Source organism: Acomys russatus, chromosome 28, assembly GCF_903995435.1.
Source record: "Acomys russatus chromosome 28, mAcoRus1.1, whole genome shotgun sequence".
In the NCBI taxonomy this organism is placed as follows: Eukaryota; Metazoa; Chordata; class Mammalia; order Rodentia; family Muridae; genus Acomys; species Acomys russatus.
In genome coordinates this window covers 36,329,314-36,354,477 of record NC_067164.1, presented here as the reverse complement: position 1 = coordinate 36,354,477, position 25,164 = coordinate 36,329,314, and the positions used below count along the sequence as shown (strand labels likewise).

Here is a 25,164-nt window from a genome sequence, read left to right as displayed (position 1 = left end):
ACAAAACGATCAGTCTGAAGTTCGCAGCACCGAGGCAGCTCACACCTGCCTGTAACTCCATCTGCCTCCACAGGCACCTGAACACATGTGCACATACCTGTAATAGTAACTGTCATCTCAGAGGCTCACTAACTCCCTCTACTAACCGAGGCCTAGAGTGTTTTCAGCCTCTGGGAAATACTGCTGAATAAGCTCACTCTTTGTTTTGTTTTGTTTTTTGAGACAGGGTTTCTGTGTAGCCTTGGCTGTCCTTGACTCACTTTGTAGACCAGGCTGGCCTTGAACTCACAGCGATCCGCCTGTCTCTGCCTCCTGAGTGCTGGGACTATAGGCATGAGCCACCATGCCCGACATAAACTCACTCTTTCTACTTCTTTCTGAGCTCTGGGCTGGCTGGTCCAACTCAGCTGTTCTGGCTCAAGCTCCTCTTCCAGCTGACTTATTCAATCTGGCTTCTCTCAGTTCTGACTGAATTGCCCTGCTTGACCTCAAACTAACTCCAGCACTCTGTTCTAATCTTCTGGATCCTTCTCATTCTGTGTCTAGTTTGCTTTCTCTTCAACTTGCCTCAGTAAATTCCTCTCTTCCTACACTGCTTTTTTTCTTTTTCTTTTTCTTTTTTTTTTTAACAGGGTTTCTCTGTGTAGCCTTGGCTGTCCTGGACTCACTTTGTAGACCAGGCTGGCCTTGAACTCACAGGGATCCACCCACTTCTGCCTCCCGAGTGCTGGGATTAAAGGTGTGCACCACAGCACCCGGCTCTTAAATAAGCCTCCCTTTCCTTCCAGGTCTGTGATCTGGCTGGGATACAAACACATCTTTAATCTAAGAGACAGAAGCAAGCAGATCTGAGTTCAAGACCAGTCTAGTAGAGAAAAAGTATCAGGTAAAGAAAAGCTTAGCTCCAGGGGTGGTGGTGGTGCACTCCTTTAATCCCAAACAATGCAGGTAAAGTTAGTCTGTAGAGAGAAGCACCTATATCTGAAGGTGATGTCTAATTGAGTGGCAGAAAATGAAAGTGACAAATCAGACAAAATTTGACAGAATAGGATCCTCCCAACTTTGATGAGAATAGAGAGGAAAGGGAAGCCAGTTCTACCAGGAGAGTTTTACAAAGAGAGGTTGAATGAGAGAAGCTACACACAGGTGAGGACAGAATCAAACAGAGAGTGAGAGGGATCCAGAAGATTAGAGCTGATTGCTGAGTTAGTTTGAGGCCAAGCGGAGAAATTCAGGGGCCCAGAGAAGCCAGATTGAATCAGTCAGCTGGCCCAGAGTGCAGTAAGAACAAGTAAGGATGAGCTTATTAAGCAGCAAGTCTCAGAGGCTGAAAATGTTCTAAGCCTAGGTTAGATTGTATGGAGGCCAGAAGCTTCCAGGACTAGGCCTAGGTTAGCAGACAGAGGCAGGAAGCCTCAGACACAACAACTGAAACAGGCAAATACAAGTTCCTTTTACACAGGCTTCTCTGAGTTTACAGCCAGCCTGGGCTACATGAGACCCTACTGCCAAAATAAGGAAGAAAAGGGGGCAGAGGTACACCTCAGAAAAATACTTCTATGTCCTAAAATATAAAAACTCACATTACAGGGCTGGAGAGATGGCTCAGCAGTTAAGAGCACTAACTGCTCTTTCAAAGGGCCCAGGTTCAATTCCTAGCACTCACACGGCAGCTCATAACCATCTTTTAACCCCAGTTCCAGGGAATTTGAAGCCGCTTCATGTCTCTTGTGGGCTCCAGGCCCACCCGTGCTGCAGACATACATGCAGGCAAAACTCCCATACACATAAGGCAGAAAAGTGAAAGCGGGGGGGGGGGGGGGGGGGGGGGGATTCGGGCATACACAAAAGGGAAAAAAACCCACACTTCAAGAAATGTTCTTTTATAGACCGGAGTTAAGTCATGATAGTAAATTCCCCTAATTAGTTCTGTAGAAGTTAAACGTGCAGGAACCCAAGTCAAGGAAGGAACAGTCAGCCCCCAACAGTGCACACAATCCTAAGCGCACGCCCTCCCCATTCCCCCTTCTCCTCACAAGCCTATCTGCTCAGAGGCTCTTAAAAGCATCGAGCAGATCAAGAAAACCACTGACTGCATAAAGAGCGATTCCCCAGTAGTTCTCAGTTCTCTAAGCTCAATCTGCACCGCTAGTACTGGGCGGCGATCGCTTGTGGCGACAACTCAGTCAGATTCCCTGTGACCTCCACCGCGGGGCGGCGGGGCGGGGTCCGGAACAGACGGCCTCCAGAGGGGTCAGCTACAGTTGACTACTGGTTGACAAATGAACGTTACAGGTGAAGAGTCTAAGGAGAGATCTCTCGGGCCACCCGGTTGGCAAGATCCAAGCTTGCCCAGGAGGCCTCAGAAAAAGAAAGCAAATTACATTAAAATGGACACTTCAAAACAAGAGACGCAGCATCGAACGCACAGCTGCCATTTCCCGGCCACTTCCTGGGGCGGCTGGGGGAGGGGCGGCCTGTGTACAGATGGAGGCGGTGGCGCTCCCCCCACCCCCCGAAGGACACAAATCCCGCACTCCAGTAAGCTCCACAAAGGACGCCTGCTATTGGCACTGACGTCTGGAAGTCGGGGACGCTGGAACCAGAGGGACCGGGCGGGAGCATCGTCTCGGCTCCGGAAACGGGGATCCCTTTCGGAGAGGGTTCCCTCGGAGCGGAATCCCTCCTTATTCCTCTCCGACGCCTCCGTCTCCAGCGCGGGGCCTCTCCCGGCCCAGGCCCTCCACACCCAGAACGCGAGCGTCACCCTCCGACCCCCGCTCCACACGGACCTCCCAGGGAACCCCGCACCCACCCCGCACGCGCAGCCCTGCCGCCCCAGCAGGTGGAGCCCCTCCCGGGGATCCCGCCGCGCGTGGACGCGTCTCCACTAGCCAGCCTCCACCTCAGCCCTGTCAGCCTCCACCTCAGCCCCGTCAGCCTCCACCTCAGCTCCGGCCCCGGGTACCTCAGCCCCGTCAGCCTCCACCTCAGCCCCGTCAGCCTCCACCTCAGCCCCGTCAGCCTCCACCTCAGCCCGGCCCCGGGTACCTCAGCCCCGTCAGCCTCCACCTCAGCCCCGTCAGCCTCCACCTCAGCCCCGTCAGCCTCCACCTCAGCCCGGGCCCGGGTCCCCGTCAGCCTCCACCTCAGCCTCCACCCCTGCCCCGGCCGGGGTCCCCTCAGCCTCCACCTCAGCCCCGGCCGGGGTCCCCTCAGCCTCCACCTCAGCCCCGGCCGGGGTCCCCTCAGCCTCCACCTCAGCCCCGGCCGGTGTCCCCTCAGCCTCCACCTCAGCCCCGGCCAGGGTCCCCTCAGCCTCCACCTCAGCCCCCACCCCTGCCCTGGCCGGGGTCCCCTCAGCCTCCACCTCCGCCCGGGCCGCACACCCTACAGACCTGAGGCGACGGCGTCCGGGCAGGTCACATGGCCAGGCTCGGGGTGCCCGCGGGACAGGGGTGCAGGGTCGGGGTCCGGAGGGGCAGGGGGTCGCGGCTTACCCGCGGGGACGGAGCGGAGCCAACATGGCCGGCGGGCGGAGGGGGCCGGAGCTGGAGGGGGCGGGGACGCCGCGGGCTCCGCCCCTCGCTGCCGCAGGTCCTAGTGCCCTCCCTGTCGTCCAGATCCGGGTCCTAGCGCCGCGGAGCCTCGCAGTCTTGTTTGACCCAGGTCAAACTGTAAGGGTAGCTAAAGCCTTTCCCAGGTTAACCTAGCCGACTACAGCAAGTCCCTAGGGCCAAAGGCAGAAAGATGCTCCTTTCCTAACTGAGAGGGGACGCCTGGGAGATAATTTCGGGGCTGTTCACTTCCTCAGCAGGATAGTGAGAAAGTGGGAGTTGTTAGGCAGCGACTCACACCAAGGAAAGGGATGGAGGGAAGCAGAAGTCCACTCACCTACGTCCTGGGGCACAACCTGGTCCTGCCTGGATCACTGCTTTCCTGGTGTCGTCGGCAGGGCTTCAGACATCAGGATTCCTGCACATGGAGGAAAAGACTCAGTTCTGGCTCCACACAGACAAGCCTAAATGTAGCCAAAGGGTGGGAGAGAGGCAGTAAAAAGTTCCTGGCTGGGCGTGGTGGCGCACGCCTTTAATCCCGGCACTAGGGAGGCAGAGACAGGTGGATCACTGAGAATTCGAGGCCAGCCTGGTCTACAAAGCGAGTCCAGGATGGCCAAGATAACATAGAAAAACCCTGTCTCGAAAAACCAAGAAAAAACAAAAACAAAAACAACCACCCCCCCCAAAAAAGTCCCAAATGTTTATTTTACTGTTCCTGTACTTTTTCTAACAAGGCTATGTAGCTGTGTTCCTTGGGAAACTGCAATGTAAAATCTAGCAAGGAATTAAGAGTTTGGGAAACAGTGTCATATGATGTTACAGCTTATTGGGTTGTTTTTTGTTTTTGTTTTTGTTTTTTTAATTCCAGCTTCTCATTTGCTAGATGAAGAAATGAAGACCCACAGAGGCTCACTGACTTGTTCAAGGTCATACATTAGACACATGAGGAGAAAAGAAACTTCATTCCCTTCCCTTACAGTTCAATGAAATGTAATTCTAGAATGTTAACAGTTGCCTAAAGGATGCAAAGCTAAGTCTGAACACCTGGGAAGAACAACAGACAGAAGGCTGGTGAGATTCTGGCTGGTTGGGAGGTGTCAGCAAATACCTTTTCCTCTTGGAGGGTGCCAAGAGATTGGAAAGCTGAGTGTGGACAGAGTAAGGTAGAGCCAAATCCAACAGTCTAAATTGGATTTCCTTACTGCAGAGAGGGATTCTGTGTGTGGAGGACATTCCCCACCCATCACTGCAAACAGTTCAGAGAGGCTGAAAGGAAGGTTTCCATAGACAAGCCGACAGTATGGGTCAGCAGACACTAAGGGGTTCCCCTGCTCTCCCCCAAGGGAAGGAGACACAGAAAAGCAAAATCTTACGTGTTAAAATGGGTTTTTGGTTTTTTTGAGACCAAGGGTTTCTCAGAGTGGCCCTGACTGTCCTGGACTCACTGTGTAGACTAGGCTGGCCTTGAACTCACAGTGATCGGACTGCCTCTGCTTCCCGAGTGCTGGGATTAAAGGCATGAGCCACCACGGGCCCTACAGTGGGCTTGTAATTTCTACATAAAGTAATTCCTACACTGAAGAGACAGAGACGAGAGGATCATTGTGCGCTCAAGGCCGGCTCAGTCTACATATCAAATTCCAGGCTAGCCACGACTACATGGTGAAACTTAGTCAGGAAAAACCAATAGGACATTTATAGATCTGGTGTGTGTGTGTGAGGGGGGGGGTACACCTCACCCTTCTAATCGTCCACTAACCTGAAAGCCCTAAGTAGAGGCCAAGCTCAAGGGACAAGGAGTTCTTCCTTCCGGAGAAAGGAGAAGTAAACTTATGCTAAGGAAATGTCTAACCCCAAAATGATAAAAAAATAAAAATAAAAATAAAAAGGTTAGGTTGGAACTGGCACCTGAGAGCAGGAAAGGGAGGAAGCAGGTGTAGGGGGAAGCTGGTATCTCCTTTTCCCTCCTCTTCCTTTTCCAGGCCAGAAGAATCTTCCTACCTCCCACCAGGGGTAAGCACTAAGAGACAGGGCATGAGGGGAGGAGCCTGCGCCGGTCAGACGTCCGTGACCACGCCCCCTTCGCTTCACCACCACACACCCACACACACCCACGGCTGACTCCGGAAGAGCCGGTTACTCCTGTGCCCCAGTATCCCCACCCCTTCCGAGCCCTAGGCCTAGTCTCCTGAGCAACCTCTAGGCCCTCATCCAGCCCTGAGCCAAGAAGAAAAGGGTAGGATAGAAGACCACTTGGGATTAGAAGAGAAAAACATTTAAAATTTTTTTTCTTAAAAAGAAGAGAAATGCATTTTTCCCATTTGGTCCAGGATCGTTTTTTATCCACTTACCCTGGGATCTTCCCTGCTGTATCTAACGCTGGGCTGGAAATATGCCCCAGAACTAAGTGGTTACTTTTTGTCAGGTGCCGCAACCTTGTAGCACTCGTGACCCCCTCCTCACGGCCAGCCCAATTTGAACCACAGACCCCTTATGTCCTCAAACCATTTCTCAATCCCATAAAACGTGGCTGGTTATCCAACAAGCCTCGCTTCGAAAAGCTACTAAAACGAGAAAGGGACAGGGGTTATTTTATCAGCAACTTGTAAGAGGAATGTCTGGGGAATTTGACGGAACCTCCCTCAAAACAAGCCAGAGGACGAGAAGCGATGGGTGGAGACAAACACCTGCTCCCCCTTTTGCACACTCTCCCCATTCCTGCTGTACCTCCCTGACTCTGGGTCAACTGCCATAGTGCCAGCCACTCTGGAGCCAGATGGTCAGGGCTGGGAGAGTCACCCTAGGTGCATCCTAGCTGTAACTGCCCTTTCCCCAACCCCGACAGGCTCAGCAGCACAGACACTGCACACTTAGCTGTGACTCAATCTTACAAGACAAACCCTGACACCCATTCTCAAAATTCTGGATGCAGGGGCACTGGAGGAGGAGGCAGGGGCTCAGGTGGCGTTGGCGTAACGAGTATCCTCCATTCAAGGTAAGGTGGTTAGAAAGACCTCCCACTCGCTGACTGGGCAGATCACCCTGTAGGCCACTGCTCTCGGCCCTGTAGCTATTCCCACTGGTCCCTGTCGCCAATAAGGCTCGGGCAAGACAATCTCGGTGTATTTTGGGAAGGGTAGATTCCCTCTTAATATACCAAGAGGAATATAAGCCCTCCCCAGTGGGCCCGCGGCGGCCGTCACATTTAGTCTTTTCTCAATGGACAGCTCCACGGTGGGCACACCAGACACACACAGCTCATTCTTTCCTGGGGTAACCTGAAATAGAAAAGGTCGGGCTTCCTTTGCCTTACCCAGCACCCCAAATCCCTTAGAGACTTAGCCCCGGGTCCTCTCTGCCGCAACAGCCGCTAAAAGCCGAGTATCCCAAGGTTGGTTCCCACAGCGCGGCTGCCTCGGGTGCCGGGACGAGGGGGAGGGGCCAGCCCCAACTGGGTCCCCGGCCCTTCCCACCCGGTCTCAGTGGGCGGTGCTGAGGTCAGACCCCAAACTCCCGCAGGAAAGCCTCTAGTGGGACACGGTTGGACTCGAGGGTGAACGGAGCGGGGCGGACAGGGGCCGTAGTGTGCGCCGTCCGTCTCTCCCTCCCGTCCGCCTGCCGGGACAGACGGACAGCGAGCAGAGTGGTTGGGGTGGCGGTTACTCCCCCTCCCGTTGGGGTTAGCGTGGCGTGGGAAAACGCCGGTTCTAGGGGAGGCGAGACCTAGACCGCAGGAGGGAGGGAGGGAGGTCTTCCTGGCGGGGGAGGGGAGATCCTGGGCCGGGAGAGGATGGCGAGAGCAGCCTACGGGTCCCGGTGCGTCGCAGAGGACAGGGGCGGGATGGGCGCGGAGGAGACGGCGCTGCGGGGCGCGGAGGGGAGCAGAGAGGGCAGCCGCCCGGCGCGGCGCAGGGAAGGTCAGAGCCGGCATCCCGGGGCATCGCACGGCAACCGGCGAGGACACCCTGCCCCGGGACTCCCGGCTTGGAGCGGGATGCCGGGCCTCACCTGGAGCACGGCCGGGCAGGGCCAGGCGGCAGGGGCGGAGGCGCAGGTGGCCGAGCCGGGCGGCGGCGGCGCCTCCTCCCCCAGCCCGAGGCCGGCGGCGGTGGAGGGGGGGAGGTGGCGCTTAAAGGGGCAGGAGCTCCTCGGGTGAGGGAGGACGAGCGCTCTCTCGCTCGCCTGCGCTCAGGGACGGCGGTGGCGGAGGCTCCGCTGGGGGAGGGGAAAGCGGGTGGCGTCTCCTAGGGGCCGGAACCAGGAAGGATCCCAGAGGCAGGAAAAGGACAGAAACTTCTACTACGGCGCAGCTGGGGATGGCGGTGGGCCTGAGCCGTATGCGGTACCCCAAGAGCTCGCTTGCTCGTGTTCTCTCTCTCTCTCTCTCTCTCTCTCTCTCTCTCCCTTCCTCTCCGGCAAAGACTTAATCACAAAGACGGCTGGGAGACAGTGGGAGCCACCGAGGTTCAAGGAGGCCTAGGGCAGCAGGAGAGGGCGTCTGGATCGCGCACGGCAGGCACCTCGCTGGGTAAACATGCTTCCTCTCCCCGGCCCTGGCCCTGTCCTGTCAACCCTCTGGGTATCGTGGAGGCCATCTGTAGCAGCGTAGTGAGGCTGATGGAGGACTGTGAGAATCGGCTTTATTCGTAGCTCAGCTTGGCCTCAGCCACCACCACCACCACCCTTGCAGCAACCTCTGGGGCAACAGGAAGCAGCTGCTCAGTGCAGCCCCGACCTGGTGGTGAGTTAGGGTGGGGGAGGAGGAAAGGCTGGGCTTTAAAGGCCTGAGAGAAACTAGGGGAAGGGGAGGCACCCTTAACAGGACCAGGAGTGGACTAGTAATGAATACTTTAAAATACTACTTGTCTCAGCCGCGTAAATGGGAATGGAGGGGCCGGCCCACCTCGCGGGTGAGGAAGGAAGGCATCACCTAAACCCTAGGCTCTTCCTTAAGAGCTGGAGCTTGCCAATGCTAGGGTCTCGTGCTCAGCAGCTAAGCCGTGTGTCCCCCACACAGTCCATTTCCTCTCCTTCACCCCCCCGCCCCAAAAGAGCAAAGGTTAGGCCCCACCCCTGCTGAGTCAGCCAGGGAGGGAGCTCGGCATCCCTTAGGCCTTTCCCAGGGGCTGCTATCATACTTACCCATGTCAGGCTGGCAGGACTCCAGGGTAGGACCCAGCTTCTCACTGTCCTTGGGCCTCGCTGCACTTGAAGGCTACTGGTAGGTTCTCCCCAACTATGAGCTGGGAACTCGGAAAGAAAAACAAGAAAACAAAACAAAAAACCAAAACCAAAAAGCCAGTGTATGCTTCCTGCGAACCACACAGCCTAAACTGCTGTAGGGTGATGTCCCTGTGTGACAGCCTGGGGTAGGAGGGCGGAGGGAAGGGCGGGGCTTTCGCTGGGTGGAGAAAGGGAGGAGGCGAGGACAGGGCTGACCCAGGAGAAGTATGGAGGAAGGTTACAACTATGTTAACACTTCAGGACTGTGGTAAAAGAGGACAGTAAAGGCAGAAGGAAACAGAGTTGCAGCTAACGAGAGGGAAAAGGTCTCGATAAATGCTAGAGGACATGAACACTGGGACGCAAATGACCTTTAGAATATCCGTTTGCAAGTCTGTATTTGGGTGACAAAGCAGAACAAGGTGACCTGAACTCTTAGGTCTTCACCCGCTTTTTACCTTCTCCAGTCAGGATCTGGAGGAGGTGTTCCCACCCCCATTACAGCATTTCCCCCAACCCAAGCAAGTCTACCAAAGCACTGGCAACTCAGGGGCGCCACCTTGTGTCCAGATCTTGGCACGGGAGGAACTGGAGCCAAGGACGTCATGATCAGGTGGAAGGAAGCTGAGGCCTCCTCTCTGCCCCAGGAGCCTCTCCTAGAGCTCTCCAGGTCACCGGGGGCTCAGAACTGTGAGTTCAGCTGTCTCGGCGGAGCTTCTGCCCGATGTTGGCAACCTTGCAAGGTGGCGCCTATAGATGCAGGCTCCTCCGCAGGACAAAGCTCCAGCTGGTTTGTAAACAGTCATTAGCTGACAGAAATACCTCCCAGAAAATAGCCTGTAATAGATTTCAAAATGGTGAGATTCCACTCTTGTAGTCTCAAATGCTGCCACAAGAGGCCACTAGCTGGGCTCAAAACAGGTTGTAGGTCACAAAATATAGCCTACTATAGTGCACTAAGTGCACATTTTATGAAGAACTCCCAATGCTGTTCCAAAGCCCCAACAGCAACACTAAACACCATGGGGTTTTTTTTGGGGGGGGATGGGGGATAGTGGCGTTGCAGATTGGAGACAGGGTTTCTCTGTGTAGCCTTGGCTGTCTGTTGACCAGGCTGGCCTTAAACCCATTTGTCTGCTTCAGTCATCTGGCCCAACCTAAAAATTATCTTTGTACCTTGTCTCGAAAAACAACAAAAAAATTGTCGTTGTATCACCATTAAATCTTCCTAATTCTCATAAGGGATCTTTATCCAATCTCCTGGGGTTTTTTTTTTGTTGTTGTTGTTGTTTCTTTAACCTGCAGCCTCAAACATGCAAGTCTAGGCTTGCTCAAATATCTGGAGGAAGTCTATTAGGAACTTCCTGAAGACCTAGACAAGGCCCACAAGACCCTCACTTGTAACGCATCGTCCACATCTCATAAAGGCAATTGATGCCTGGTCTTGGAATAAACCAACCTATTTTCCTCTTTCAATAAAAAAAAAAAAACCATTTTGTGCTGGGTATGGTGGTTCACACCTTTAATCCCAGCACTAAAATCGGTCTCACAAAGTCCAGGACAGCCAGAGAAACCCTGTCTTCAAACTTGTACCAGGTCTGTATATACCTTTAATCCCATTTAGGATCTGAAGCAGGTTCTGAGTTCAAAGACAGTGTGATCTATAAAGGGAGTACAGGATAGCCAAGGTTACACAGTGAGGCCCTGTTTTGAAGAGAGATGGGGGGATTACCTTGCCTACTTAGTGTGGAAATGAGCACTGTGGAGTTGGTTTGTAATCTTAGCACTTGAAAGGCTGAAGCAGGACCATGGAGACCAACCCAGGACTATGCAAGATTCAAAAACAAAAGAAGCTGTATGAAATACTCGAAGAAAAAAAAAAAAGCCACAGGAAGCCGCACAAGGCCCACAGCATTCCACCGATGAATGGCCCTTTCTGATAGTCCTGTTCCAACCACATGCTAACTGCAGCCTCTTACTGCCAACTGCATTGTGGGATGACTCAGAAGCAAGACAGACAAGCGAGGGGTGTACACTTTATTGAAAACTTTAAATACTCCTCTCCTCAGAGAGAACATCACATCTTCAATCAAGGCTCTTGTGTGGCCTACACAGGAAACTGAGCTTTCAGCATGGAGGAAGGAGAGGACAGTACAGAGTGCTGAGTTTGGCAAATGGACCCCTCATGAGGCGTGCTCTTCTGCTAGCTTGTCGGCCTTTGCCACAGCTTCTTCAATCGGCCCCACCATATAGAAGGCTTGCTCTGGGAGATGGTCATAGTCGCCTGCACGGGAGAATGAGCAGTGAGAAGGTGAACGGACTTTGTGCAGCACACACACCTCACCACGTGAAGCCACTGGTCAGACGGATAAATTCTTATTATGTAAGGAAACTTAAACTTCCAAGTGAAATTTACTTTTTGTTTTTTGGGGACAGTTTTCTGGCTGGCCTGGAACTCAGGAACCCAGAGATCTATTTGGGAGCACTGAGACTAAATGTGTGCAGCACACATGTCCCCTCCAAGAACACAGTTTGGGGCTCAGCAGTGACTGCTCTTCCAGAGGACAGAAGTTCAGCACCAGCACCACATGGCAGCTCACCACCTCCTCTACCTCCAGTGGCTGTTCCCAGGGGATGGAACTCCATGGGATCCCGCATGCACATATACACCTGCAGGCACAAGAGCACTTAACACCCCCACACACAGACACAGCAGATGGGCAGCTCAGTTTTCACATGGGTTCCCTGGTAAGGGGGGGTGCTGTCTCTGACATGGACTGTCACCTGCTTTTCCATCATTCCTCCTGGTGCGGCTGCTCAGTCCTGCTGAGCCAAGATGTGCTGGGGTGGGTTGGTAGTGGGAGAAATGGGTTCTGTTATTCTGAGGCATTGGGGGGCGGGCATTTGAGTTCTGGTTTCAAATTCCTACTCTCTGGCTCAGTGACATGGGACAGTTTACCACAGAGCAGGGCGATGGCCTCTGTAGTGAAAGGTACACAATATGTATCAGGACTGTCTTGTATTTCAGTTTTCTATAATTTTTATGGCTAGCTTGGTAGAAAAATCTCACCTGCTAAAATCTGCTGGAACCCTTTAATGGTCTCCTTCAAGGGCACAAGCTTTCCCATGTGACCTGTGAAGACCTCAGCAACCTGGAATGGCTGGGACAAGAAACGCTGGATTTTCCTTGCCCGGGACACAGTCAGTTTATCTTCCTCAGAAAGTTCATCCATGCCCAAAATGGCAATGATGTCCTGGAGAGATTTGTAGTCCTAAAACACAGCAGGATGAGGTGAGAGCTAGGTGCGTTATCCCTTCAATTTAGAACTCTATCAGAGTCCCAGGTTCCTTCAGCCTAGAGCAGCATCTCCTCCCCACTCCTCATCAGCTACATTAGAGAAACTGGAGCCCGACGTGGTGGTGCAGGCCTGTAATCCCAGCACTCAGGAGGCAGAGGCAGGTGGATCTCTGTGAGTTCAAGACCAGCCTGGTCTACAGAGTGAGTTCCAGAACAGCCAGGGCTGCACAGAGAAACCCTGTCTTGAACGCCACCAAACCCAACTGGACTCTTTTTTGTTGTTGTTTCAGAGGCAGGATTTTTCTCTGTAGTCTTAACGACCCCCGGCACTCCCTCTGTAGTCCAGGCTGGTTTCTGCTTCCTGAGGGCTGGGATTAAAGGTGCTTGCTATCATCACCAGTCGGGCAATCTGATCAGTCCCTTCTCAACTTTGCCTGCTCATACAAATGACCAGAAAAGATCCAGTCCTTACAGTTTTCAAATTCTTTATGATCCAATAACCACCAACCCCAGGAGGCAGACACTCACCTGCAGAATCTTCTGCACCCCTCGGGCGACATCATAGTGCTCACTGCCAACAATATTAGGATCCATAATTCGAGAGGTGGAGTCCAGAGGATCCACAGCTGGATAGATGCCCAACTCAGCAATAGCTCGGGACAGCACGGTAGTAGCATCCAAATGGGCAAAGGTAGTTGCAGGGGCCGGATCAGTCAGGTCATCAGCAGGCACATAGATGGCCTAAAGTGAGTCAAGAACCCATGGAGATGAGCAGCACATCCCTCCTTAATCCACCCGTTTCCCAACATCTGCGCCTGTCCTCCTACATAGGCCCACGCTTTGTCTTAGGCCCCTGGTGCTGGAGCAAGGCATGCTGTGTGCCCTGTGCGGCCAGCACACTATGCTGTGTTGTGACTCCACTGTAATGGCACCAACTTTTATTGACATCTTTATCTTCCTGCACTGTAGTAGCTACGTGAACACGGCCACGAGTGCTCCTCTAGTGTCTACGTGAACACGGCCACGAGTGCTCCTCTAGTGTCTACGTGAACACGGCCACGAGTGCACCTCTAGTGTACGGTCTGTTTTAGCACTCGAAACTCCAGCCACAGAATACTTGCCTCTACCACACACAAGGAAACAATGAAAGGCAGAGGAGTGGCTCCTGTTTGTAATCCCAGCTCTTAGGACACAGAGGCAGGAGGATTGCTCTGAGTTGAGGAACTAGGCTGGGTGGATAGTGAGTAGCAGACTAGCTAGAACTACACAGGCAGATCTTAAAAGAAGGGTCCTGTTTTATTATTGTTGCCTTTATGAATTTCTGTGCACCACATGCATGAGTCAGCCTGCACAAGGTAGAAGAGGTCAGATGCCCTGGACCTGGAGTTACGGGTACTTGTAAGGCACCATCAGGTACTAGGATAGAATCCAGGTGCTTTGCAAGAACAAAAAGTTGTTTGTTTCTCTGCGTAGCCTTGGCTGTTCTAGAACTCAATCTAGACCAGGCTGGCCTGGAGTTTAGAGATCCACCTGCCTCTGCTTCCCAAGTGCTGGGATTAAAGGTGTGCGCAACCACCACCTAGCTTCAGAAAGTACTTTTAGCTGTTGAGTCATCTCCCCAGCTCCAGATACCTTCAAATTATTAGTGTTCCATTTTCTTGGTTTTTTTTTGAGACAATGACATATAGCCAAGTTGGCCAGGAACTCACTCTGTAGATCCCCCTGCCTCTGCTTCCTATGTGTTAGATCACAGGCATGTAACTCCAGACCCAGCTAATGTGCATTTGTATTTAATTTAACTTGAGAGCCTGGCATACGAATACATCTTTACACATTATTCTAACTGGTTAACTCTTCCAACTTAAAAGCCCTGCTGGAGTACACATGCCTTAGTCCCAATACTCGGGAGGTTTAGGCAGGTGGATCAGGAGCTCAAGGCCTGCCTGGTCTAGATGCCAAGTTCCAAGGCTACATAATAATGAGACCCTTTCTCAAACGGCCACTACCAAATAAGTGAGCAAGCCCAGGCTGTCCCAATCTCAGATGGTTACCAGCCATCAAGCATGGCTCCTTGGAAACCCTGGAAGACCTAGACATGCTCTTAACCACTGAACCATCCCTCTAGCCCAACACATAAAAAGGGCTCATTATCTCCCTGGATGCCTTTTCTTCAGCTGAAGTCCTGTCCACTCGGTCTCTCACCTGCACAGAGGTGATAGAGCCCTTCTTGGTGGTGGTGATTCTCTCCTGCATTGTCCCCATGTCAGTGGCCAGCGTCGGCTGGTAGCCTACAGCAGAAGGGATTCTGCCCAGCAAGGCAGACACCTCTGAGCCAGCCTGGGTGAAGCGGAAGATGTTGTCGATGAACAGCAGGACATCCTGGCCTTCTTGGTCTCTGAAGTACTCCGCGACAGTCAAACCAGTCAGAGCTACCCGGGCACGAGCACCAGGGGGCTCATTCATCTGCCCGTAGACCAAGGCTACCTGCAGAAAACACGCGTCAGAAAAGCTGGCAGAGCAATAAGGATGCCACAGACAACCCATTATTCCCAGTCAGAGACTACTATGGGCCCCACTCAGACGCCAATGCTTCTGTTTACAAATTTCTTCTTCCCGTTAGACATGAAACCCAAAACACTGAACTGAAGATGTGCAGACCCCCCATTCAACACCTCTAATCTAGCTCCCAGCACTCATTATCTACCAAAACTAAAGTCCAGAAATACCACACACCAGAGAAAAATGGTGGAAGGAAAGGCTGTTAACAGACCCTAGGGCATTCAACATCAAAGACAAAACATGGCTTCAGCTGGTACTAGCTCTCTGCATAGGATCATGTGGACACCAATCAACTCGGAGCTTACCTTGGAGGTGGCATCTTTTAGGTTGATAACACCAGACTCAATCATTTCATGGTATAAATCATTGCCCTCACGGGTCCTCTCGCCAACACCAGCAAACACAGAGTAACCGCCATGGGCTTTAGCAACGTTGTTGATGAGCTCCATGATCAGTACCGTCTTTCCCACGCCAGCACCACCGAAGAGTCCTAGGTTAAGAAGAGCGTTTCAGATCCCCGCTTTCCCAATGAAGCGACTGTCAGACAACATTTAGTTGTGTCTCCCTTCTCAGGAATGGCATCTGGCTTCAGCAAACTCAGAAGAACGAAAGTCAAAAGCTAATCATCAATGAAGGACGTCAGCGCATACGCTTCCCTTATTACATCATACAAATCAGCAACATACCGATTTTGCCACCCTTGGCGTACGGGGCCAGCAGATCCACAACCTTTATACCCGTCACCAGAATTTCCTGCTCAACACTCATCTCCATGAACTCAGGAGCCTCGGCGTGAATAGGAGCAAATCTGTAAAATGTAGAGGGAAGAGGGTCCGCACTGCGTCCCTGCGCTGACAAGCCACTCTGGTCAAATCTAATCTTGTCCATGTAAGCTAAGCTGCTGTGTAATTCTAACTTTCTGCAATAAAAACTTTTGACTCAGGAACAAATAAGCTCCCTTTCCTGACAGTTTCCTCTTATTCATCCTAAACATAACAAAATTCCTTTATATACCAGTAAGAAAACAAAAATCTGTAAACTTTAGAGAATCCATAACCTAAGTCATCAACAGAAGCTTTAAATAATTTATGAGGTGGGGTTCTAAGTAGAAACATTTTAATAGGAACCTTTTAGTTTGTTTTTTGAGACAGGGTTCTCTGTGTAACAGCCTTGGCTGTCCTGGAATTTGCTCTATAGACCAGGCTGGCCTCAAACTCACAGAGATTTATTTGAGTGCCTCTGCCTCCCCGGGGCTGGGCCTAAAGGCGAGTGCCACCACTGCCCTGCAAAATCTCAACTGCTGTATAACTGAATACAACAGACACTGAAGTAGTGCTGTAGGAAAACTGCTTGACTCCAAGTCATTACCCTAATGCCTAAAGCTTCAGTAAAGAGTGCCTGGGTTCACGAAAGCAACGAGAGGAGCTTACTGTTTGGTTTTGATGGGACCTCTCTCATCAATAGGTTCTCCAATGACATTCATGATCCTGCCCAAGGTCTCTGGACCAACAGGAATTTTGATTGGCGCGCCTGAATCCAGGACTTTCTGGCCTCTAACCAAGCCTTCAGTGCCATCCATGGCGATGGTTCTGACGGTGCTCTCCCCTGTCAAAAAGTGCTTAGAGGTTACAGGAATCAAAGCTCGTGGTGATGGGCGGCCAAAAGCAAGCCAGACTCCCCCTCAGCATCTGAAAGTGGCTTCAGCAAACTCAGAAGAACGAAAGTCATTTTGATAAGATCATCACAGATGGGAGACGGCATGGATTTTGTGCTATTTATACTTAACAAGCTCCTTGAAAGAAAGAAAATCCACTTACCCAAATGCTGCGCCACCTCCAAAACCAGTCTGGTGTCCCTGCCTTGCACTTCCAGGGCATTTAGGATGGGCGGTAGTCCCTCATCGAACTGGACGTCCACCACGGCGCCGATGACCGCCACGATCCGCCCGGTGGCAGCGCCTGCCTTCGGGGCCGGGGACGTCTGCGCCGCATAGTCCCTGGCTAACAGACAAAAGGATACTGGGCGGCCAAGGTCCACGGAAGCCCAGATTTGCTCCCAAGGAAAGGCTAGCTCTGGCCAGACTAAGTATCCCGCAGGCTCGGAAAGCCACGCTGCAATGGAGCGCTCCGCTGACCTCGTGCACAAGCCGCCATTACCCGTGAGACAGGTACCCCAGGCGGCTCCACAAGGTCATGGTGGCCACCCGCCGCCCTCTCACCACAAAACGGGCCATGCTGGTTCGCCCGACGCTCCCACGAGCGACTGTCCTTGGACTTCCCTTACGGAGCACGGATTCCCCCAGGCCTCAAGGTCACGGGGAGAAGACCCGAACCCTGCTCCTCCAGGAATGCACTTACCAGCATGCACTACGGAGGGAGCGGCTCGCAGTAAGAGCTGCGCCTGGGGTAGCGATGCCGCCGAAGGGCCGAGTCCCCGTAATGCCCCGGAGGCCGAGGCCGAGGCCACACGCCCCACAAGACTCAACATGGCGGAGTCCGGGTGGAGACTGAGAGCCGCAGCGGTCCCCGCCGTCCGTTCTGCAGTCGGGGCGGGGCCGCCTCTGCGGGAGGCATGGCCATTGGATAAATTGGCTGCTCATCACGCTAGATCGCGCTCCTATAGGGAAAGCCACTCGAAGGTCCTCATCTATTGGTCAGAACCGGTGTCAATTTCAGATGCCTTTGTTTAATTGGACAAGCACCCCTCTAAGCCGCGAAGCCTAATTGGGCCATAGGAACTTCAATAGGCGAGGTATCTGGCGGAAGTGCGTGTAGGTAAAGGGGCGGAGTTCCTGCTGCCCGCCTTTGCCTGTCCTTGGGCCCTGACTTAGGTGACAGCCACCAAGGTGGCATGCGAACGTGGGGTGGAAGCTTTCAGGCGCCTCGGCAGGAGGACGAGGCCCTTTGCCATTGCCCTAACCAGACGCGGTGGCAGAACCCCGTAGTTCCAGAACGTGACAGGGACCAGCAGTAGGGTCAAGAGTCCTAAGGGCAGCACTCGGGAGGCAGTGAAAGGTGGGTCACTGTGAGTTCGAGGCCAGCCTGGTCTACAAAGCAAGTCCAGGACAGCTAAGGCTACACAGAGAAACCTTGTCTCGGAAAACAAAACAAAAGACAAACAAAAGAGTCCTAAGGGCCAACTTAAGCCACTCGAGCCCCTGCCTCAGATAAAAGGAAGAACGGAAGTGATAGGCTTCGGATTCAGTAGCTGAGCCAGGTCTCTCAAAGGATCTCTGAATGAGACTGGAGGCTGGCCGGAAGCATGTGTTGCTGCAGAAGGGAAAGTCACAGAATCCATGGCATCCTTCCCTGAGATGCTGACTTTGAGCAGCGACAGTGGGCATGGTGTGGAGTCTAACAAGAAACTGCCTTGCTGTGACAACACACAGCACCGATTAAACCACACATGGCGGTTTCGCTTTCATGTATTTCTATGCATGCATTATGTGGGTGTGTGGTACTCTCAGAGGCCGGAAGAGGGCATGGGATCTGCTGGGACTAAAGTTATGACAGCTGTGAGTCGTGTGTGTGTGTGTGTGTGTGTGTGTGTGTGTGTGTGTGTGCGCGCGCGCGCGCGCGTGAGCCTGGGTCCTTTGGAAGAATAGCCTTAATCACTAATACATCTCCCCAGCCCTTCTCCATCGTATTTATTACTTATTTTTAATCATCTTTTGGCTTTTTGAGGCAAGACTGCTCTGTATAACCCTGGTTGTCTTGGAACTCTCTTTGTAGACCAGGCTGGCCTAGAACTCACAGAGATCCACCTGTCTCAGCATCACAATTCCTGGATTAATGATGTGCGCCCCCACACCTGTCTCTTCACTGAACCTAGAGCTGGCTGTTCCTGTCAGAGCTCCCATGATCCTCCTCTATGCCTCCCTAGGTTTGAGCACCGTTAGCGCTGCTTCTCCCTCCTGAGAAATAAAGTAAGGTCAACAAGGAGAGTTTGATCAACACTTGGGGTTTGCAATCTATCTTTGTGGGTACTGCCCTGAACCTCATAAAGCCACGTGTGTGGTACATGCCTGTAAACCTAGCACTGGAGAAGTGAAAATAAGATCAAGGAGGCTGGAGGAGATGGCTCGTTAATAAATAAGCTTACCAATAAGGCTGAGGACCTGCGCTCCAAATTCAGGTCGGAGGAAAGAGCTAACTTCGGCAAGTTGTCCTCTTTATGTCCATGTTTGTCCTCCCCCAAATAAATAGATGTACTTCTAAAAGGGGAGGCCATCCTCAGCTGTATATCCTGGGCTACGTGAGACCCTATTAAGCAGGGCGCGAGGGTGCATGACTGTAATCCCAGCACTCGGGAGGCAGAGGCAGGTGGATCTCTGTGAGTTCCAGGCCAGCCAGGTCTACAGGGTGAGTCCAGGACAGCCAGGACTATAAGAGAAACCCTGTCTCAAAATAAATAAATAAATAAGAAAAAGAAAGAGACCCTATCTAAAAAAACAAAAACAACCAGGCTGTTGGCACAGGCCTCTAGTCCCGGCACGTGGTAAGGCAGAGGCAAGTGTATCTCTGTGAGTTTGAGGCCAGCCTGGTTGACAAGGCAAGTCCAGGACAGCCAGGGCTACACAGAGAAACCTTGTCTTTAAAAAACAAACAAACAACAACAAAAAATGCCAGGCACAGTGGCACGCACCTTTATTCAGGGACTCCAGAGGTAGAGAGAGATAAATGTGTTTTTAGGTCAGCCTGGTCTGTATAGGGAGCGCCAGGCCTATCAAGGCTTCATAGTAAAACCTTGCGCAAAATAAGTGAATTAACTAATTAGTATTAGTAAATTTCGAAAGTCACATAACTACTGTGGAAGATACTTTGAATGGTCCGTATCCAAGCACAGGACTGTGTTTGTGGTTCTGGGGCTGCACACACGTTAGACAAGCACTCTACAACCAAGCTGTTAATACAGCCCCACCCCTTCAGAGACAGTTTTGTGGAGCCCAAGCTGACCTAAACTCACGGACCTCCTGCCTCTGTCCTCTATCACAAGACTACTCGTGACACTCTGTGCTAATGTGTATGGGTGTTCTGTCTGCACATATGCCTGTCCTCTCTGAGGTCAGATGGCATCAGATCTCCTGGAACAGGAGTTATAGATGCTTGTGAACCACCTGACGTGAGTGTTGGAAATAGAATCTTAGGAGAACAACATTCCTAACTGCTGAGCTGTATCAATCTAGGCCTCCAGCTTTCCCACTTTGAGACAGGGTCTCTGTAGTGGTATGAATAAGAATGGCCCCCATAGGTTGATATATTTGAATGCTTAGTCCCCAGGGAATGGATTTTTAAAAAAGGATTTATTATATATACAGTGTTCTGCCTGCATGTACACCTGCAGGCCAGAAGAGGGCATCACATTCTAGATGGTTGTGAGCCACCATGTGGTTGCTGGGAATTGAACTGGACCTCTGGAAGAGCAGTCAGTGCTCTTAACTTCTGAGCCAACACTCCAGCCTGCCCCCCCCCTCTTTTTTTTAAAGTTTTTTTTTTTTTAGGAGATAGGGTTTCTTTGTGTAGTTCCGGCTGTCCTGGACTCACTTTGTAGACCAGGCTGGCCTGGAACTCACAGTGATCCACCTGCCTCTGCCTCCTGAGCACACATGTTGAGGGATTAGGAGGTATGGCCTTGGTGAGGGTGTCCGTGGGGGTAGGCTCTGAGGCTCTCAGTTGCTGGTCTAGCACCATGCCTGTCTGCTTCCCACCTTGAAAACAATGGACTAATCTAAAACTATAAGCAAGGCCCCCAATTAAATACTTTCTTTTGTAAGAGTTGCCTTCTGGTCACCGGGATAGGGACTAAGGCAGTCTCACCACATACCCTGCTGGCTTCTGATTTACTGTTCTATAAACAAGGCTGGCCTGAACCCTGAACCTCCCACTTCTACCTCCCAAGTTACAGGTATATGCTACCATTCCCAGCTCAAAAATCCCAACCTTTTCCCTTTTTTAAAAAATTATGTATACAGTGTTATGCTTGCAGGCAAGAAGAAGGCACCAGATCTTATTATAGATGGTTATGAGCCACCATGTGGTTGCTGGGAATTAAACTCAGGACCTCTGGAAGAGCAGCCACTGCTCTTAACCGCTGAGCCATCTCTCCAGCCCCCGCTTTTTCCCTTTTGGGACAGGGTCTCACTGTGTAACTTGCTCTGTACACCAAACTGGCTGCAAGCTCAGAGTTCAGCCTGCCTCGGCCTTCCAAATGCTGGGATTAAGTATGCGTCATCTTGGCTGGCTAAGGGAGCGTTGGTACACTGGTGTTTTGCCTACATGTGTCTGTATGAGGGTATCGGATCCCCTGGAACTCAAGTGGAGGTTGAGAATTGAACCCTGGTCCTCTGGAAGGACAGCCAGTGCTCTTAACTGCTGAACCATCCGATTTACTTTTGTTTTAGGGTTAGGCAGGATGGGTCAGTGGTTCAGAGCTGCCTGCTCTTGCTGAGGCCCGGAGTTTCACTCCCAGTGCTCACAAGAGGCTCACAACTGTCTGTAACCTCAGTACCAAGAGATCTGGCACACTTTTCTTGTCTCCTCTGGAACCAAGCGTGTGTGGTACACATACAGACATGCAAAGCAAACACTCGTATACAGGGAATAAGACTTTATGTTCTGAGCTAGGGTTTCTCTATGTGTCCTTGAACTTACTTTGTAGACCACACTGGCCTTGAACTCACAAAGATCTGCCTGCCTCTGCTTCCCTGAATGCTGGGGTTAAAGGAGTGTGCCACTCCTACCTGGGGACTTAAGACTTTCAAAAGTATTTTTCTATTTTGTGTGTTTTGCTTGTGTATGAGTGTGTACTACATACATGGCTAGATGTCCAGAGGTCAGATGACAACACTTGATCAGTGGAACTGAGTATACAATTGGTTTACATACATGTCTCCCAAGACATAGACATTTTTTTTTTTTTTTTTTTGAAAGCCCATTGTGGCCGGGCGTGGCGGCGCACGTCTTTAATCCCAGTACTTGGGAAGCAGAGGCAGGTGGATCACTGTGAGTTCGAGGCCAGCCTGGGCTACAAAGAGAGTCCAGGACAGCCAAGGCTACACAGAGACACCCTGTCTTGAAAAACCAAAAAACCAAAAGAAAAAAAAAGAAAACCCATTGTGCTCACATTTGTTAACTCTTAATTTTGTTAATTTCTTTGTTGTCAATGTTTCCATGCAACAAGCTCTTGACACCACCACCAGTGCCCCCTCCCGCCCCGCCCCAAGTGCTGGGGACTGAATTTAGGAAGCATTCCACCACTTAGCTATATCCCTGGTCCACTCTTCACTGAAATCAGACCTGTTAAAATTATACTAAAACAAAAATATCTTTGCTTAGCTTTGGTTGAGATAAGCCTGTATTTCTTAGTTGATACCCAAATTGTACAAGAGATACTGCTGAGCCATCTCTCCAGCCCTGAAATCCAACTTTTACCAAGGACTGTGAAACCAAGAGCTGGTGGTTATAACCCAGAAGTAGGGTGCTTGCTGAGTACACAGGAGACCACAGAATGCACCTCAATACCACAAAGAGCTGACCATACTGGGGCCATGCCTGTAATTCCAGCACTTGGTGGTAGCAGGACTGCTAAATCAAGATCCATTTAAGCTTCTCAGCAGGAACCAATCAAAAAGCAGAAACATGGGCCTGGAGAGATGCTCAGAGCCTTGGAATTCCAGAGGACCCAGATTCAATTCCCAGTACTCCCAAGGGACACACATACATATAGTCAAAACACCTACAAACAAATCAGGGGGGAGGGATCATCCCTCAGACACATGCAATGTCCCCTTTAGACTACGGCTTGGATATGTCCATCGTACTGTTAGCACAATAGTACAGGAACGTGCTCTCGTTAATATTCTCAACCTGTGTACAGGGCATGGCCTCTTGGGGTCTTAAGACTACTGGAAAACAGATATGATTTATTAACAGCAGCAGGGTAGCAATGAAAATAATTTCATGGTGGGGTTAGCACATGAACAACTAACCGCAGTAGGGGTCACAGCATTAGGAAGGTTGAGAACCACTGCCACCTGTTATGAATCATAATATAAATATCTGAAATGTGACCTGTGAAAGGGTTGCAGCCTACAGGCTGAGAGCAGCTAAGGGGTTGAGGATGGAGATGGCTCAGGTTGAATGCTTGCAGAGGATCAGGGTTCAGTCTCAGCTCATGCCACCTGTAACTCCAGTTCTGGAAAGCTGACATCCTTTCGGACTCCACAGGCACTGCATACACATGGTACATAAATGCACATCACTCAGAAAATACCTTATAGATTATATTGTTGCCTAAATCTCACTTCCTTGCTCAGAAATAAGTGCATTATAATAGGCCTAAGTGTAGCTCAGGGGTAGAGCACTTTCCTGTTGTATGGGCGTAACTAGAGTCAATGTCCAGTTCTAAAATTAAATGTATCATATGCTTCTATTCGCACCCCTTCTGCCCCCATTTCTGAGACAGGGTCTATGCAGCCCAGGTCTACCAAAACCAGCCATGTACACCATGCTGGCCTCAATCTGCTTGCCTGTCTCCCAAGTGCTGGGACAAAAGGAATGCACAAGCACGCTTGGCAGAACATGGAATGTTTATTGTAAGCTGTGAGACTAGTCCTTGGAGTTTCAGCCACATTAGAGTCCATCTTACTTTTTAAAATAAGGCATAGCTACCTGTCCCACCCACCGGATTCCAACAAAACAAAGCTGGATAGTTGCTCAGCCTAGCAGAATTTCTGTAAGGACAAAGTGTGTAACATTTTCCCAAGCTCCAACTTATCTGTGACTAATGTTCCCTCTGCTCTAACAGGAAGCATTGCTCTGAACCCAGGCTCACACTAAAACAGACTTAGACTAGCCTTTTAGGCCAGCCTTGTTTAAATATTATGTAGCCAAGGATGAAGGACTGCCCTGCCCGCACCTAAGTGCTAGGACCACAGGTGTGAGTGGCCAGGCTGCACTGTTTTTTGCTGTAAATGTACTAATTTTTTAAAACTAGGGTCTTATGTGGACCAGGCTGGCTTGTCTCCCGAGTGTTGGGCTCAAAGGCGTATGTCCAAACCCCAGCTAGATTGCTAACATTTAGGTGTGGTAGAGTGTGCCTTCACTCCCAGCTCTGGAGGCAGAGGCAGCCTGCTGTGAATTCCAGGCCAGCCGGGACTCCACAGTGAGACCCTATCTTATGTTCCTATCTATAGGTACACACCATAGTATCCGCACAGGTTAACTTCTGTTCTAAACTCCCTTTTTAGTTTGCTTATAGCCTAGGCTGCCCTCAAACTCTGATCCTGGCTCAGCAGTTAGAACACTTGACACTCATGAGGACTGGAGTTCTAGTTTAGGTTTATAATCAATGTGAATGAAGTATCCAGGGCCTGAGATGGTCTTCTACCCTTGCTGGGCAACCCCTCTTGCCCATTTAAGTTAAGATAGCTCAACAGGAAAAGGCACCTACTAACTGCTCAGAGGACCTGGGTTCAAATTCCAAGACACACATGGAGCAACCTGTTAACTGCAAGGGCTTAAAGTCTTCTTGCATCTGAGGAGACCTGCATAAACCTGGAGCACGGTGTGGTGTGTGTCAGGGTTTCCTCTGTGTAGCCCTGGCCATCTTGGAACCTAGCAGAGTTGGTTGTTTCTTCCACCATGTGGGTCCTGGAGGTCAAACTCAGGTTGGCAGGCTTAATTGTAAGCATACTTTTGTTTCTGCTAGGTTGTCCTGAAACCTATGTTAGTGTGCTGCCACGCTGCCAGAGTTAAGTCTCACTTTGTAACCTTGACAACTACCACCTGAGCCACCTTCCCAAATACATCCTTTTCTGACTTCTGAGTTACGCACACACAGAAGTCACTAGGGAATTAACATCTCTATCTTTGGCACTTCATATAACATGGCCTGGAACACAAGGCATTCCTGCTACACAGATTTCAGAAGCTGGGAAAGAGGCAACACTGCAGGAGCTTAAAGATGGTACAGGAGGACAATACATTCTGTTTTATTTCAATCGAGTCACAACACGTATCCAGTTGCTGCATGGTGTGCCCACAGCCTCCCTTTACAGTCCCATGTTACAGGGTTTCCTGTGACAGTACAGCAAGCCTCTATTCCAACAGGAGCGGCCCCAAATTTACCCTCAGAAATAAACTCCATTCCAATAAGGGATAAATACATCAAATTACAGCAAAAAGACACTTAAAAGGACAGCCAAGAAATCTTCCAACAGTTTATTAGAAAGAATGTAGACATTTAAAAAATCCCCACTGTCATGAACATAAATTGAGGTTTTCCAGCCAGGGCATAAGCTGAAATCAAAACAGGAAATTAAAAAAAAAAAAAATCCAATAGTGTATTAACATGTTCCACTCATTTGCCATACTGACAGTGCACATACAAATCTGTTCTAAAATGTACATACTCTCAAGCAACAATGTACAGCTTTCTTAGTCCTCCATGCTAAGAGATGTAAAAGGGCCAAACAATACCAAAGGTATAGGCTTCAAAACCATCTAAGTTAGGGCATTCACTAGT

The 25,164-nt window shown here is 50.9% G+C and overlaps 2 protein-coding genes and 2 non-coding genes across 4 annotated transcripts in view; all 4 read right to left on the bottom strand.

Annotated features, from left to right (window-relative positions):
• Baz2a (bromodomain adjacent to zinc finger domain 2A) overlaps positions 1 to 9,768 on the bottom strand; it is a 37,478-nt gene extending 27,710 nt beyond the window's left edge. Inside the window, exon 1 of the mRNA XM_051170882.1 lies at positions 8,703 to 9,768. Coding sequence (XP_051026839.1) covers positions 8,703 to 8,706 — 4 coding nt within the window. The 5' untranslated portion in view covers positions 8,707 to 9,768. The remainder of the gene's footprint in view (positions 1 to 8,702) is intronic.
• Positions 9,769 to 10,803: 1,035 nt separating this feature from the next.
• On the bottom strand, positions 10,804 to 17,163 carry Atp5f1b (ATP synthase F1 subunit beta). The gene is made up of 9 exons (XM_051170251.1): positions 16,998 to 17,163; positions 16,458 to 16,640; positions 16,071 to 16,245; positions 15,327 to 15,448; positions 14,946 to 15,130; positions 14,284 to 14,565; positions 12,610 to 12,822; positions 11,854 to 12,055; positions 10,804 to 11,067 (listed from the first exon to the last, which is right to left on the bottom strand). The coding sequence occupies exons 1-9, from the start codon at positions 17,125 to 17,127 to the stop codon at positions 10,967 to 10,969; spliced, it is 1,593 nt and encodes a 530-aa protein (XP_051026208.1). The 5' UTR covers positions 17,128 to 17,163; the 3' UTR covers positions 10,804 to 10,966.
• LOC127211115 (small nucleolar RNA SNORD59) lies at positions 15,205 to 15,276 on the bottom strand. Its single transcript, XR_007833392.1, has one exon. It is a non-coding gene; the product is annotated as a small nucleolar RNA SNORD59 (small nucleolar RNA).
• On the bottom strand, positions 16,317 to 16,391 carry LOC127211116 (small nucleolar RNA SNORD59). The gene has a single exon (XR_007833393.1). It is a non-coding gene; the product is annotated as a small nucleolar RNA SNORD59 (small nucleolar RNA).
• Positions 17,164 to 25,164: the final 8,001 nt, after the last annotated feature.

What these genes read in the sequence shown, in the direction of transcription:
- Atp5f1b (XM_051170251.1), bottom strand. Translation starts at nt 17,127, where the DNA reads ATGTTGAGTCTTGTGGGGCGTGTGGCCTCGGCCTCGGCCTCCGGGGCA. An exon ending in TCCCTCCGTAGTGCATGCTG is followed by an intron (nt 16,641 to 16,997) that starts GTAAGTGCATTC and finishes TTTGTCTGTTAG; the next exon opens with CCAGGGACTATGCGGCGCAG. An exon ending in GCTCTATCACCTCTGTGCAG is followed by an intron (nt 12,823 to 14,283) that starts GTGAGAGACCGA and finishes GACTCACTTTAG; the next exon opens with GCCATCTATGTGCCTGCTGA.